The sequence below is a fragment of the Musca domestica genome, unplaced genomic scaffold, assembly GCF_030504385.1.
Source record: "Musca domestica strain aabys unplaced genomic scaffold, Musca_domestica.polishedcontigs.V.1.1 6, whole genome shotgun sequence".
NCBI classification, from domain to species: domain Eukaryota; kingdom Metazoa; phylum Arthropoda; class Insecta; order Diptera; family Muscidae; genus Musca; species Musca domestica.
In genome coordinates, this window is record NW_026712363.1 from 2,449,047 (window position 1) to 2,463,957 (window position 14,911).

The 14,911-nt window shown below is 35.3% G+C and overlaps 1 protein-coding gene across 5 annotated transcripts in view; it reads left to right on the forward strand.

Moving 5' to 3' along the window:
• Positions 1–14,911, forward strand: part of LOC101889441 (limbic system-associated membrane protein) — a 324,341-nt gene that overhangs the window by 169,798 nt on the left and 139,632 nt on the right. For 4 of the 5 annotated variants that reach the window (XM_059129057.1, XM_059129058.1, XM_059129060.1 and 1 more), the window contains exon 2: positions 2,227–2,311. In XM_059129057.1, the coding sequence (XP_058985040.1) occupies positions 2,227–2,311 (85 nt within the window). Of the gene's footprint in view, positions 1–2,201; positions 2,312–14,911 lie in introns of all 5 variants that reach the window. The other variant, XM_059129061.1, reaches the window with a different exon arrangement.

The window sequence follows — 14,911 nt, forward strand, 5'->3', positions numbered from 1 at the left end:
TGAAAAATGTGGATAAAATCATCAAAATACCGAATATCGGGGGGTACCGTTATATGGGGGCTATACGATATTGTGGACCTACATAGATAATTCTCTGCCGAGGTATAAAGTACCCACAAGGAACTCCTTGTGTGGATTTTCAGACAATTCCGTTGAAAAATGTGGGTAAAATCATCAAAATACCGAATATCGGGGGGTACCGTTATATGGGGGCTATACGATATCGTGGACCGATATAGACAATTCTCTGCCGAGGTATAAAGTACCCACAAGGAACTCCTTGTGTGGATTTTCAGACAATTCCGTTGAAAAATGTGGGTAAAATCATCAAAATACCGAATATCGGGGGGTACCGTTACATGGGGGCTATACGATATCGTGGACCTATATAGACAATTCTCTGCCGAGGTATAAAGTACCCACAAGGAACTCCTTGTGTGGATTTTCAGACAATTCCGTTGAAAAATGTGGGTAAAATCATCAAAATACCGAATATCGGGGGGTACCGTTACATGGGGGCTATACGATATCGTGGACCTATATGGACAATTCTCTGCGGAGGTATAAAGTGCCCACAAGGAACTCCTTGTGTGGATTTTCAGACAATTCCGTTGAAAAATGTGGATAAAATCATCAAAATACCGAATATTGGGGGGTACCGTTACATGGGGGCTATACGATATCGTGGACCTATATGGACAATTCTCTTCCGAAGTATAGAGTACCCACAAGGAACTCCTTGTGTGGATTTTCAGACAATTCCGTTGAAAAATGTGGGTAAAATCATCAAAATACCGAATATCGGGGGGTACCGTTATATGGGGGCTATACGATATCGTGGACCGATATAGCCCATCTTCGAACTTGACCTGCCTGCAGACAAAAGAGAGATCTGTGCAAAATTTTAGCTTCCTATCTTAATTCGTTTAGACTGTAGCGTGATTACAACAGACGGACGGACAGTGCTAAATCGTCTTAGAATTTTACGCTGATCAAGAATATATATACTTTGTTGGGTCTAAAATGATTATTTCGATGAGTTACAAACGGAATGACGAACTTAATATACCCTCCATACCTTTTTTGGTGGAGGGTATAAAAATACGACCCTAGTAAAAAGAATCTTAATGTACTTGAAATAATTAAAATTACAAGTTCTAGCGTAGAATATTATTATAAAGGGTGTTTTTTTAAGCGCGGTAGAACTTGAAATTGTAAAAAATAGCACAAAAAATTAAATTTTATTCAACAATTTTTTTATTCGAAAGATCAATACTTGACATTAACATTTGAAAATGATTTCGGTCATATGGGCACCGCGGCTGTTCTTGACGAAGTGCATTCTGGACGCCCAATTTTTGGCCACTTTTTCGAGCACTGCAGGCCGTATGTTACGAATAAAACGAACGATGCTGGCCTCCTAGACGTCAATTGTTGCTGGTTTATCAACATAATCCAGTGACTTCACAGGAAATAATGGAGAGGTGTCAAATCGCACGACATTGGAGGCCAATTGACAGGACCACTTCTCGAAATCAACTTATTGCCAATCGATGGTTGCGTTCGCCGTATGGCATGTAGCGTCATCCTGTTGAAACCACATCTCCTCCGGATCAATGTCATCCATATTTTTAAACAAAAACCATTGATCATGGTGCGGTAACGATCTCCATTGACCGTAACGCGAGCTCCGGCCTCATTTTTGAAGAAATAAGGTCCGATGATGCCATCAGCGTGAAAAATGCAACATACGGTGCATTTTTCTGGATGTAATGGAGTCTGTAGGGTCTCTTGTGGATTGGTCTCACTCAATATGCGGCAATTTTGCTTATTAACAAACCCGTTAAGCCAAAAATGCGCCTCATCGCTGAACACAGTTTTACGATAAAACAACGGGTCATTTGCCAACTGCTCCGGAGCCTGACTTTCAAAGTAAATTTGGATAATTTCGTAGCGTTGTTCAAGCGTGAGTCTATTCATGATGATTTGTCAGAGTATACTGAAACAAATAAAAAAAAAGTTTTGTCTAAATTTGATTTGTGTGTTACTTTTTACAACTTAAAGTTCTATCTAGCTTAAGAAAACACCCTTTACTAGTGCTCCGTTTAAAAATAATGGGAACTTTCATTTATTTTAAGTAAAATATAAAATATTTTACGTCAATTTGCTTTTTTTAAGTATTATAACAAAGGGTCTGATAGCCACTTTTGTTGCTTTTATTTTCAGATGAGAAGTCCTTGGCATACTCGTCAGTTTTCCGAGGTTGGATATCTATTACTATTTTTGTCTTTAATTTCATTACCCAACATAGGTAAGTAGCACTGTTTTTATTGTATTTTTTTTTTTTTTTTTCAAATATAAAAAGTAAGAAAGCAGCATGTTGTGCTCGGCCGAATGTTTAGGTTAAAAAATGTAGCTTTAATAAACAACATACCGATAAGTAGGAGGTATCGTTATGAACGTGATTATTAGATGATTATAGTGGGGCTATAACAAAAAGTAGATCTATATAGACAATGTTCTGCAACTAGGGATAAAAACCATAACGAACACTATATGCTAATTTTAAGAACATCCATTAGAAAATACGGATAAAACAAAAATAAACTAATGACACAAGACAGCGTGAAAGCTTGATTCTTTAGGTGGAGAAGGTAATTGCAAAATACGGACATACCTAGCGATGTATGTTTCTTTCGCCTTATGTCTGCTACATCGATCAGCTCTCATTTTTTATACCCTCCACCATTCTATGGAGGGTATATTAACTTTGTCATTCCGTGTTTAACTCCTCGAATTATTCATAATAGACCCTACAAAGTATATATATATTCTGGATCAGCGTAAAATTCAAAGAAGATCTAGCGATATCCGTCTGTCTGTCTGTTTTTTTTTTTTTTTGTTTTTAAATTCTTCAAGTTAATTCGAAATGGTAGAGGGTATTAAAAGTTCGGTCCGCCAAAACTTATCTGCTTTTTTACTTTTACTTTTTTACGTGGATCTTCACATACAATTTTCTGTCATAGGCTGCAGTATCCACTACGAACATCAAATACCAAATTTGAATTATTCCGGTATATAATGTCGCTGAAATCATGAAAATACCGAATATCGGGAGGTACCGTTATATGGGGGTATACGAAGACGTGGACCTGCATACAAAAATGTTTTTCATAGGCTGTAGTACCCATTACAAACTTCAAATGCCAAATTTGAAGTTTGTAATTGGTACTACTACCGTTTTATGGGGGATATACATACGATTTTTTTGTCATAGGTTGTACCCATTTACCCATTACGAACTTCAAATACGAAATATCAATAATTCCGGTAAATACTGTCGCTAAAATCATGAAAATACCAAATATCGAGAAGTACCGTTACATGGGGGCTATACGAAAACGTGTACCGACATGGTCCATTTACGAATTTGACCTGCTTTCTGGTAAACTATGCATATATCCAAAATTTTAGACTTCTATCTCAATTCGTTCGAAAGATAGCGTGATTACAACAGACAGACGGACATCGCTAGATCTTAGAATTTTACGCTGATAGAGAATATATACTTTGTAGGGTATATTAAAAATATTTCGAAGAGTTACAAACGGAATGACAAAGTTAATGTACCCTCCATAAAATGGTGGAGGGTATAAACAGATAGAAATACGTTGGTTAAAATAGAAGTTATACACGTTTAAAGTTGAAAATTCAAGAAACTCAGACTTCCTCTCCACCGCTAAAAAATTAATTTTCGAAGTGACCCAGAACAAGTTAAAAAGCAGTAAGTTCGGCCGGGCAGAACTTTAAATACCCTCCACCATTTGGAACGAATTTAGAAATTTTCCAAAAATAAAATCCGTTAAAAATTCTGTTAAAATCTTAAAAACAAATTGGGGTCTATACGACGTGGGCCTACATAGGTATTGCTTGTCATAAGCCATTACCACATTCAAATTTGCAACTTGAAAAACAACGGTGAATAATGCAGCTAAAATCATCAAAATAGCATATATAGGAGGTACAGTTATATCGGAGCTATACTAAGACCTGGACCTGCACAGCAAATTTTGTGTCACAGGTTGTTGCATCCATTACGAACTTCAAATACGACATCTAAAACATATTCGGTGAGTATTGTACCTAAAATTGTCAAAATACCGAACATAGGAATGTACTGATACATTATATTCGAAGACCTGGACCTGCATAGACAACTTTCTGTCACAGACTGAAGTTCCCATTACGAACTCTAAATACGTAATATGAAACAATTCTGGGGAATAATGTCGATAAAATCATCAAAGCACCGATTTTTTGGGGGGGTTGGGGGTTGCCGTTATATAGAGACTATATGAAAACGTGGATCTACATGACCCATTTACGAACTTAACCTGTGTACTGGCAAAGAAAACATGTGTGCAAAATTTTCGAAGTCTATCTCAATTCGTTCGAAAGATAGCACAACAACAGACCGACGGACAGATGGACATCGATCAATCGACTTAGAATTTTAAGCTGATTAAAAATATATATACTTTGTTGCGTCTGACATGAGTATTTCGAGGAGTTACAAACGGAATGACAAAGTTAATATACCCTCAATAGTATGGTGGAGGGTATAACAAGGTAAAAAGCAGTAAGTTCGGCCGGGCCGAACCTTGAATACCCTCCACTATTTGGAACGAATTTGGAAATTTTCAAAAAATAAAATCCTTAAAAATGCTGTTAAAATTTTAAAAATACCGAATATTTGGGTCTATACGACGTGAACCTACATAGGCATTGTTTGTCGTAAGCCATTACCATATTCCAATTCGAAACTTGAAATAAACGGTCAATAATGTAGCTAAAATCATCAAAATATCGTATATAGAGAGGTACCGTTATATCGGAGCTGTGCGAAGACCTGGACCAGCATAGACATTTTTCAATCACAGGCTGTAGAACTTCAAATACGACATCTCAAACAATTTCGGTTGGTATTGTACCTAAAATCGTGAAAATACTGAATATAGGGGGGGTACCTTTATATGGGGGCTATACAAAGACGTGGACCTGCACAAAAAATTTTCTATCATAGGCTGTAGTATCCATTACGAACTTCAAATATCAAGTTTGAAACAATTTCGGTGAACAAACTCGCTAGAATCATTAAAATATCGAATATCGGGAGGTACCGTTATATGGGGCTATACGAAGACGTGGACCTGAACAGACAATCTCCTGTCATAGGCTCTAACATCCATTGCAAACATCAAATACCAAATTTGAAAGAACTTTGGTGAATGATGTCGCTAAAATCATGAAAATACCGAATAAAAAAATGCGAATAAGTCGTCTACGTACTTTGTCAATATCTTGGGTTTCTTTGGTAGTGAATTTAAACAAACGTCAAGTAGGTATTTCATGACCAGATCTGCAATAAGTGAAAAGTAAAACACCAAAAATGGAAAAACATAACGTGATTTACCACATTGAATGTGGTGGTAATAATGAGGAAGGCTGTGGAAAATTATACGTCGGCACGACGAAAAACAAATTAAATACTCGAATGTCAGGACACAAGTCGGACATAAAATTAAGAAATACCAACATAATACAATAAAAAGCACTGTCCGAACACTGTAAAATACACAATCATACCCCTAACATTGACGATGTAAAAATACTGCAAACGGAGAATCATTACAACAAGAGACTAACACTAGAGATGCTCCACATAAACAGTCTCCCAACAACAACAAGAGTAAACAGCAAAACAGACACCGACAACACAGCCTACTGCTACAGGCAACTCACACGGGGTAGAGATCGTGCAATAAATATATACTAATCAGTGCAATAATGTAACTTGACGGAGTAGGAACACTATGCTAGCTTTAAGTTAATTATAAAAATTCTTTTTAGTATTTATAAACATGTAAGCGATCTTTGTTCTGTGTTAATATACCTGTTAGTATTAGAAAAAACTGTGATATAGTTAATAAGTCGTACTTTGTTTATTTTTTTTATTGTATGACTATATCCCTGAAGATGAAATTCATTGAATTTCGAAATATTGGTGTATTAAAATAAATACAACAACAAAGACCTCAAGCTCAAACAACACTTGTTTCATTAAAATATAAAAAGGTCGAATAAAAAGAAAAACATTAATTGTTTTCTTATTAGTATATAATTTCTGTAGCTTGATGGTTTCGTTCACTTTCTAAATAGAAACAAATACCTAATTTCTAGTAGCGGCCTTTTTCTCGATTTTTTAATGTGAATTAAAAAACAAAACCAAAAATACTACCAAATGTACAATTCAAAATTTAAAGTTAAATTTCAAATTGAAAAATTATATAAAAACATGTAACAAAATTATTCACATTTTTATTAGCTTATTCTTATGCGATTTTGTTTGATGTAATCCTTTTCTGCCGAATTGGTGTTATTTTTGATAATCAGTTAAACCGTTCTTTAGTTATAAGCGTAGAAAATAACATAACTTTATTTTATATAAAAAGATGATCATCTTCGATCTTTCTAATCTCATAAAATGATTGGAAAGTGTAGTTTAATATATCTTCATTTCGAAATGGGCATGAATATAACCTCCACTCGCCAATTTAACAAAGACAAACGCACTGTTTATTTTTATGGCGCTAATCATTTACTTAGCCAATGTTTCTTATGGCGTACGATCGGAATCAAATTAGTAAGTGAAGTAATGGGAGGTTTTCGATCGTTCTGCTGATGGTTTGAGTGATCTTCAGTGGCAAATGAAATGCGTAAAGGGCAATGAGGCAAATAATTGTCTCTGATTCCCTCTAAAGAAATCTGCAAAAAGGCATCCTCTAGATGCATCGCATCCATAGCAGAAAACATCTTTCTTTAAGGAATATATATCTATACTAGCTGGTCCGGCCCGCTTTGCCGGCCCATGGTTTTAGTCTTTATTGCATTGTTTTTAAAGTATAATAATTCTGGCTCACATGAGTGCCACAATTTTTAGTATAAATAATGACTCGACTTAATTGAAACGAATACGCATCGCAAAATTTATAGTGTTTCAAAAAACCTGATCCTAAGTCAAAACCCTAAATAGTAAGTAACATATTTAAAAAAGGATATTTCAACTGTTTATAATAGCCCTCTACCCCCTTATTAGCCTAAACCCATATTTCAAGCCAAATCGATTCGAAAATATAAGCAAAACCCACGAAATAGGTAAAGTCAGGAGGTACTTTTACGTGGGCGCTTCTACGAAATATTGACATTGAAAATTTTCCGCGAAGAGGTCTTCTACCCCCTTAGAAGCTACGATGCCAAATAAGGGTAAAATCAATTGAACAATGTGACCAAGACCCTGGAAATAGCTGTAATCAGCGGATACCTTCATATAAGGGTTATACCAAAGCATGGTCCTATACTTACAATTATTCGAAAGAATGTGTTGTTTTTTTTTTTTTTAAATCACAAATTACCCCCATATAACTGTACCTCTCTATATTCGGTATTTTGATAATTTTAGCGACATTATTCACAGGAATTGTTGCAAATTTGATATTTGAAGTTCCAAAGGAATAGTACAGCCTACGACAGAAAATCTTCTGTGCAGGTCCACGTCCTCGTATAGTTCCCATATAACGGTACCTCCCGATATTCGGTATTTTGATGATTTTAGCGATATTATTCACCGGAATTGTTTCAAATTTGGTATTTGAAGTTCGAAAGGGATACAGCCTAAAACAGAAAATTGTCTGTGCTGGTCCACGTTTTCATAGAGCCCCCATATAACAGCACCTCCCGATATTCGGTATTTTAATGATTTTAGGGACATTATTCACCGGAATTGTTTCATATTTGGTATTTGACGTTCACAATGAATACTACAGCCTAAAACAGAAAATTGTCTGTGCTGGTCCACGTTTTCATAGAGCCCCCATATAACAGCACCTCCCGATATTCGGTATTTTAATGATTTTAGGGACATTTTCACCAGAATTGCTTCAAATTTAGTATTTGAAGTTCGTAGCGGATACCACAGCCTAAGACAGAAAATTGTCTGTGCAGGTCCACGTCTTCGTATAGCCCCCATATAACGGTACCTCCCGATATTCGGTATTTTAATGATTTTAGGGACATTATTCACCGGAATTGTTTCATATTTGGTATTTGACGTTCACAATGAATACTACAGCCTAAAACAGAAAATTGTCTATACAGGTTCACGTCTTCATATATCCCCCATATAACGGTACCTCCCGATATTCGGTATTTTGATTTTATCGACATTATAACCGATATTTTTTTAAGTTTCGCATTTGAATATTGTAATGGCTTATGGCAAATGTTACCTATGCAGGTTCGTATAGACCATAATATAACAGCTACATTCGGTATTTTTAAGATTCTAACAGAATTTTTAACGAATTTTATTGTTTTTGAGAATTGCCAAATTCGTTCCAAATGGTGGAGGGTATTCAAAGTTCGGCCCGGCCGAACTTACAGCTTTTTTACTTGTTTTCTTTAAAAACCTAACTCGGAGTATGACGAACGTTTTTCTATTTAAAACGTGAACGAAGCCATCAAAATACAGAAATTGTATACTAATAAGAAACCTTTATGGAATATAGGTATAATACAGATGTTCATCCTAAACTTTATTCATATGTCATGCATAGTGATCCCCTTAGAGGAATGGGCTCAAAAGACTACATCAATCCGATAGCCTGCATATATTTTTGGAAATAGAAATGGTCTACTGGATCCCGACAAATCTACCAAAAGTTGCTTTAGTAAAATAATGGCATAAATACTTGTAATACCGGTTTACAATATCAGTGAGGAAAAGACATATTCAATGCTAAAATAGCCTACAAACAATTTACTTCAATGAGAAGGACGTATTTGTTTTTATACCCTAAACCATGCTATGGAGGGTATATTAACTTTGTCATTCAGTTTGTAACTCCTCGAAATACTCATGTCAGACCCAACAAAGTATATATATTCTTGATCAGCGTAAAATTTTAAGTCGATTTAGCGATGTTCGTCTGTCTGTCCATCTGTTGTAATCACGCTATCTAGAAGGCTAACTGTACTGTTTATTTTTCCAGTAGGCAGGTTAAGTTCGTAAATGGGCCATGTAGGTCCACGTTTTCATATAACCCCCATATAAAGGCACCTCCCGATATACGGTATTTTGATGATTTTTACGAGATTATTCACCGGAATTGTTTCAAATTTGGTATTTGAAGTTCGAAGTTCTGTGCATGTCTTCGTATAGCCCCCATATCACGGTACCCCCGATGTTCGGCATTTTGATGATTTTGACCACATTTCACAATGGAATTGTCTGAAATTCCACCCAAGAAGTTCATTGTGAGTTCTTTACCCCCAGACGTAGATTAGTCTGCATAGGTACACAATATTGTATATCACCCCAATATATCGGCACATTACGATATTCGGTATTTTTAAGATTTTAACAGAATTTTTAATGGATTTTATATTTTTTAAAAATTTCCTAATTCGTTCCAAATGGTGGAGGTTATTCAAAGTTCGGCCCGGCCGAACTTTTTTCTTTTTTACTTGTTATTAGCTTATTTTTATGCGATTTAGTTTGATGTAATCCTTTTCTGCCGAATTGGTGTGATTTGTGATAATCATTTAAACCGTTCTTTAGTTATAAGCGTAAAAAATAGCATAACTTTATTTTATATAAAAAGATGATCATCTTCGATCCTTCTAATCTGATAAAATTATTGGAAAGTGTAGTTTAATATATCTTCATTTCGAAATGGGCATGAATATAACCTACACTCTCCAATTTAACAAAGACAAACGCGTTGTTTCTTTGTATCGCGCTAATCATTTACTTAGCCAACGTTTCTTATGGCGTACGATCGAATGCAAATTAGTAAGTGAAGTGAAGTAAGTGATGGTTTGAGTGATCTTCAGTGGCAAATTAAATGAGTAAAGGGCAACGAAGCAAATCAATTGTCTCTGATTCCCTCTAAAGAAATCCGAAAAAACGCATCCTTTTTATGCATCGCATCAATAGCAATAAGATGCCGTAAAATGTGTTTGGAGAATTAAGAACAAACAAATAAAAAGCTGTAAGTTCGGCCGGGCCGAAGTTTGATTAACCCACACCATTTGGAACAAATTTGGTAATTTTCAAAAAAAAAAAAAAAAAAAATAAATAAATAAATAAATAAATAAAATCCGTTAAAAATTCTGTTGAAATCTTAAAAATACCGAATGTAGCCGCTATATTAGGGTCTACACAACGACGTGGACCTGTATAGGCAACTTTTGTCATAAGCCATTACAATATTCTGATACGAAACTTGAATAATGTCGCTAAAGTGATAAAAATACCAAATATCGGGAGGTGCCGTTATATAGCGCTATACGATGGCGTGGATCTACACAGACAATTTTCTGCCTAAGGCTGTAGTATTCATTACGATCTTTAAACACCAAATTTGAAACAATTCCGGTGAATAATGTCGCTAAAATCATCAAAATACCGAATATCAGGGGTACCGTTATATGAGGGCCATACGAAGACGTGGACCTGAACAGACAATTTTCAGTCATAGGCTGTAGCATCCGTTACGAACTTCAAAATTTGAAACAACTCCGGTGAATAATGTCGCTAAATGTCGCCTATACGAAGACGTGGACCTGCACAGTTTTCTGTCATAGGCTGTAGTACCCATTACGAACTTCGAATACGAAATTTTAAACATTTCCGGTGAATAATGTCGCTAAAATCATCAAAATACCGAATACAGGAATGTACCGTTATATGGGGATATACGAAAACGTGAATCTTCATACGAATTATTTTGTCATAGACTGTAACACCCATTACGAACTTCAAAGACGAAATTTGGAACGATTCCGGTAAATAATGTCGCTGAAATCATAAAAATACCGAATATCGGGAGCTACCGTTATATGGGGGCTATACGAAAACGTGGACCTGCATACAAAAATGTTTGTCATAGGCTGTAGTACACATTACGAACTTCAAATACCAAATTTGATGTAATTCCGGTAAGTACTGTGGCTAAAATCATGAAAATACCGAATATTGGGAGGTACCGTTATATGGGGGCTATACGAAGACGTGGACCTGCAAAAACAATTTTATGTCACAGACTGTAGTTTCCATTACGAACTTCATATACCAAATTTGATATAATTCCGGTAAATACTGTTGCTAAAATCATGAAAATACCGAATATCGGCAGGTACCGTTATATGGGGGATATACGAAAACGTGAACCTTCATACGATTTTTTTTGTCATAGACTATAACACCCATTACGAACTTCAAATACCAAATTTGATATAATTCCGGTAAATACTGTGGCTAAAATCATGAAAATACCGAATATCGGGAGGTACCGTTATATGGGGGCTATACGAAAACGTGGACCGACATGGCCCATTTACGAACTTGATCTGCTTACTAGTAAAACATGCATGTATCCAAAATTTTCGTTCGAAAAGTATCCATCCAAATTTGAAACATTTTCGGTGAATAATGTCGCTAAAATCATCAAAATATCGAATATCGGAATGTACCGTTGTATGTGGTATATAGGAAAATAGAGTGTAACACCCATTACGAAAATTAAATACGAAATAAATTATAACAAGTAAGCAAAGGCTACAGTCGAGCGGGGCCGACCGTTGAATACCCTACAACACTATAATAAACCATACAGTTTATATAGCCGAAATACTCGACAGAATTCCAAAAGATATTGTGACAAATAATTAAAGAAAACCATCAGGTTTCGTTCTCTAATTTTCGAATAAACAAATTTGCTCATTTCCAATTTATTGGTAGATGTTGCACGTAAATGGTCTTCCTAGATCTGGAACCAATATTTCTCAAAAACCTACAATCTCTCAGAAGTGGCAAAAGATTAACATTTATTATTGGTTTTTGACTGAAACGCATCTATATGAGATACAGACATTCTTCAACGAAATAGTCAGAAGTGCGTTTTTCCTGTATTTGTGAATTCTCCAAAAAGTCACTGGAATGGACATTTTCGTATTTTGTCTACAAAAGTTGGCAAACTATTTCACACATTGAATATTTTTGGATGGCCATCCGAAACGGCTTGGCTTTTGCAATGTGCGGTAACCCCCATTCAAATGTGCGTGAGGATCGGGCGATAATTACGACCTGCCGACAATTTTGCAGTTTTTTGGTCCATTTCAACCCCTAAATATATGGCGATCATCTCCAAAAAAATAGGCTTCTATTCTGACCCTCATCCTATCCCCATGCAAAATTTCGTAAGGATCGGACCATAAACGCGATCTGTATATGATATCCTGATATCTTAACTACTTAGTTTTGTTAGCTGTAGAAATATTACCAAATGTTTAATTCAAAATGAAAATATGCCAAAAATATGACAAAATTGAAAAAATATGAGAAAATTTAAAAAAAAAAAACAAAATTTTCATCTTTATAGAGATATTTTTATGCGATTTTTATAGACGTTTTTTCTTTAATGCCAAAAAGCCATTCTGAATTAATGAGAACTGTCGAAATCAGTTCAGCCGTTCTCGACATATAAGAGATCTTTCAAACATATCTTCTTTCATAGACATATATATCGCACATATTTTGCTATATATCCGATTTGTTAGATGTTAACATCAATGTAAAGATCAGAAGTAACCTTGTGATGGCTTTGTTATTTCGCCGGGATTTAAAATATTCACGGTTTAATGAAAAATTTTGAATTTTTTCAACACAAAAGATATGGTCTATTTTACCCGCTAAATATTATCCGATGACCACCCAAATTGGTAGGCTTCTTCCCCGCCCTAAACTCTAGCTACATGCGAAATTCCGCGTCGATTGGTCTATAATTGCGACCTGTAAAGCTACTGCAAAATCCGACATTTTTTCAGTATTTGGTCCATTTCAACCCCTAAACATTTGGCGATCATCTCCAAAAGCAATAGGGTTCTATTCTGGTCCAAGCCCCACCTACATTCTAAATTTCTTGAAGATCGGGCCATAATTGCGACCTGTAGAGTGATTACAAATTAACATGGACAGACGGACAGACGGACGGACGGACATACATAGCTAGATCGACTCAGCTCGGTGAGCTAGGAAGATCCATATATAGTTTCCTATGTGGGAAACCAATATTTCGTGGTGTTACATACTTTTTGGCCCAATCAAACTTATAATACTCCCAACACATAGTGTTGTAGGGTATAAATATTTCGAGGAGTTACAAACGGAATGACAAAGTTAATATACCCTCCATAGAATGTTAGTTAAAAATAGTTAAAAATAGAAGGTATATACGTTTAAAGTTGAAAATCCAAGATAATCGGACTTACTCTATATTTACCGTTCAAAAATTAATTTTCAAAGTGACCCAGAAAAACCGAGGACATATTCGTCATCTCTGGGATCCCACAAACCGCAGTAATATTTTTAATCGCAAACAATCAACGAAATCTGAGCCACGGTTGCTGTGGTTGCTTTTTTAAGAAACAATCAAAATCCTTCACAATCTAACAACCTCTTCGGTTGTTAAACTCATTGCAACTCAAAGTTACTAACATTGAAAGTAAAGCCTATAACGACAAAAACTGAACAAAAAACAAGTAAACAAGCTGTAAGTTCACCCGGGCCAAACTTTGAATGCCCTCCACCATTTGGAACGAATTTGGCAATTCTCAAAAACAATAAAAACCGTTAAAAAGTCTGTTAAAATCATAAACAAACCGAATGTAGCTATTATATTGGGGCCTATACGACGACATATTCAAATGCGAAACTTATAAAAAAATCGGTGAATAATGTCGCTAAAATCATCAAAATACCGAATAGGTTGTAGTACCTATTACGAACTTCAAATACAATACATAATGTCGAATAAGTCATGAAAATACCAAAAAAAGAAGGTACCCTGGGGCAGATCAGATGAAACAATGATATTCTTTGAAGTGAAATCATCAAAAATATGTAAGTAGGTGGATACCCAGTTTAAAAGGGATAGATTATGATCTACCATATCAAAAGCTTTTCTATAATCAGTATAAATATCGTCAGTCTTTTGCTTATTCACAAAACAAAAATTCTTCGTGATACCAAAAGTTCGAAGAGTTTAGGAATGGTGTTTAACTTAGCGATACACCTATAATTATTGATGACACTCCTATTTCCTGATTTATGCAGGGAAATAGCAAAGCTCTATCGCCAGTATCATGAAAATATCTATCAGATAGGAAGAAATTAAAAATATTAGTGAGAGGTACAAAAAACGCCGTCATGGCCTGGAGAGAATGAGGAGCGTAGTGTTCTTAACCTAGAGAAAACTTCGTCTTCTGTTAGGATAATATAGAAAAAATGATTTCATTCGCGATAGTATAGCTGTAAGAACCATTAAAAGTGTTCAGGGTATAAGGTGATTGAAAAAATCGACAAATAAATTAGAAATCACTAAGTTGTCAGAAGATTCACTACTACCAATTTTCAGACTACTGGAAATTTAGGTGCCTTTCTTTTGGAATTTACAAATTACAAAATGTAACAGGTTTCATCTCATTTTTATTAAATATTGCGAATAACATTTGCAGTTTTTAGAGTTATATCTATTCCTTGGGGAAGAATACTTTGAATAGTTCATTTTAAATTTTTTGAATAATCTGCTTTTCGAATTACGTAAACGCCTCAGTGCATGGATAAGCCAAGCAGGACCCTGATCTAAATTTTGTTTTACTCTAGGTACAGAACTATATAATGCAAAATTAAGTTGCTCATAAAATGTTGAGACACATAAGTCGATGTCATCACTAAGATGCCTTATAGTGTTCGATAAACTAGAGCACAGGTTAATAAAGTTTGTTCGTTAAT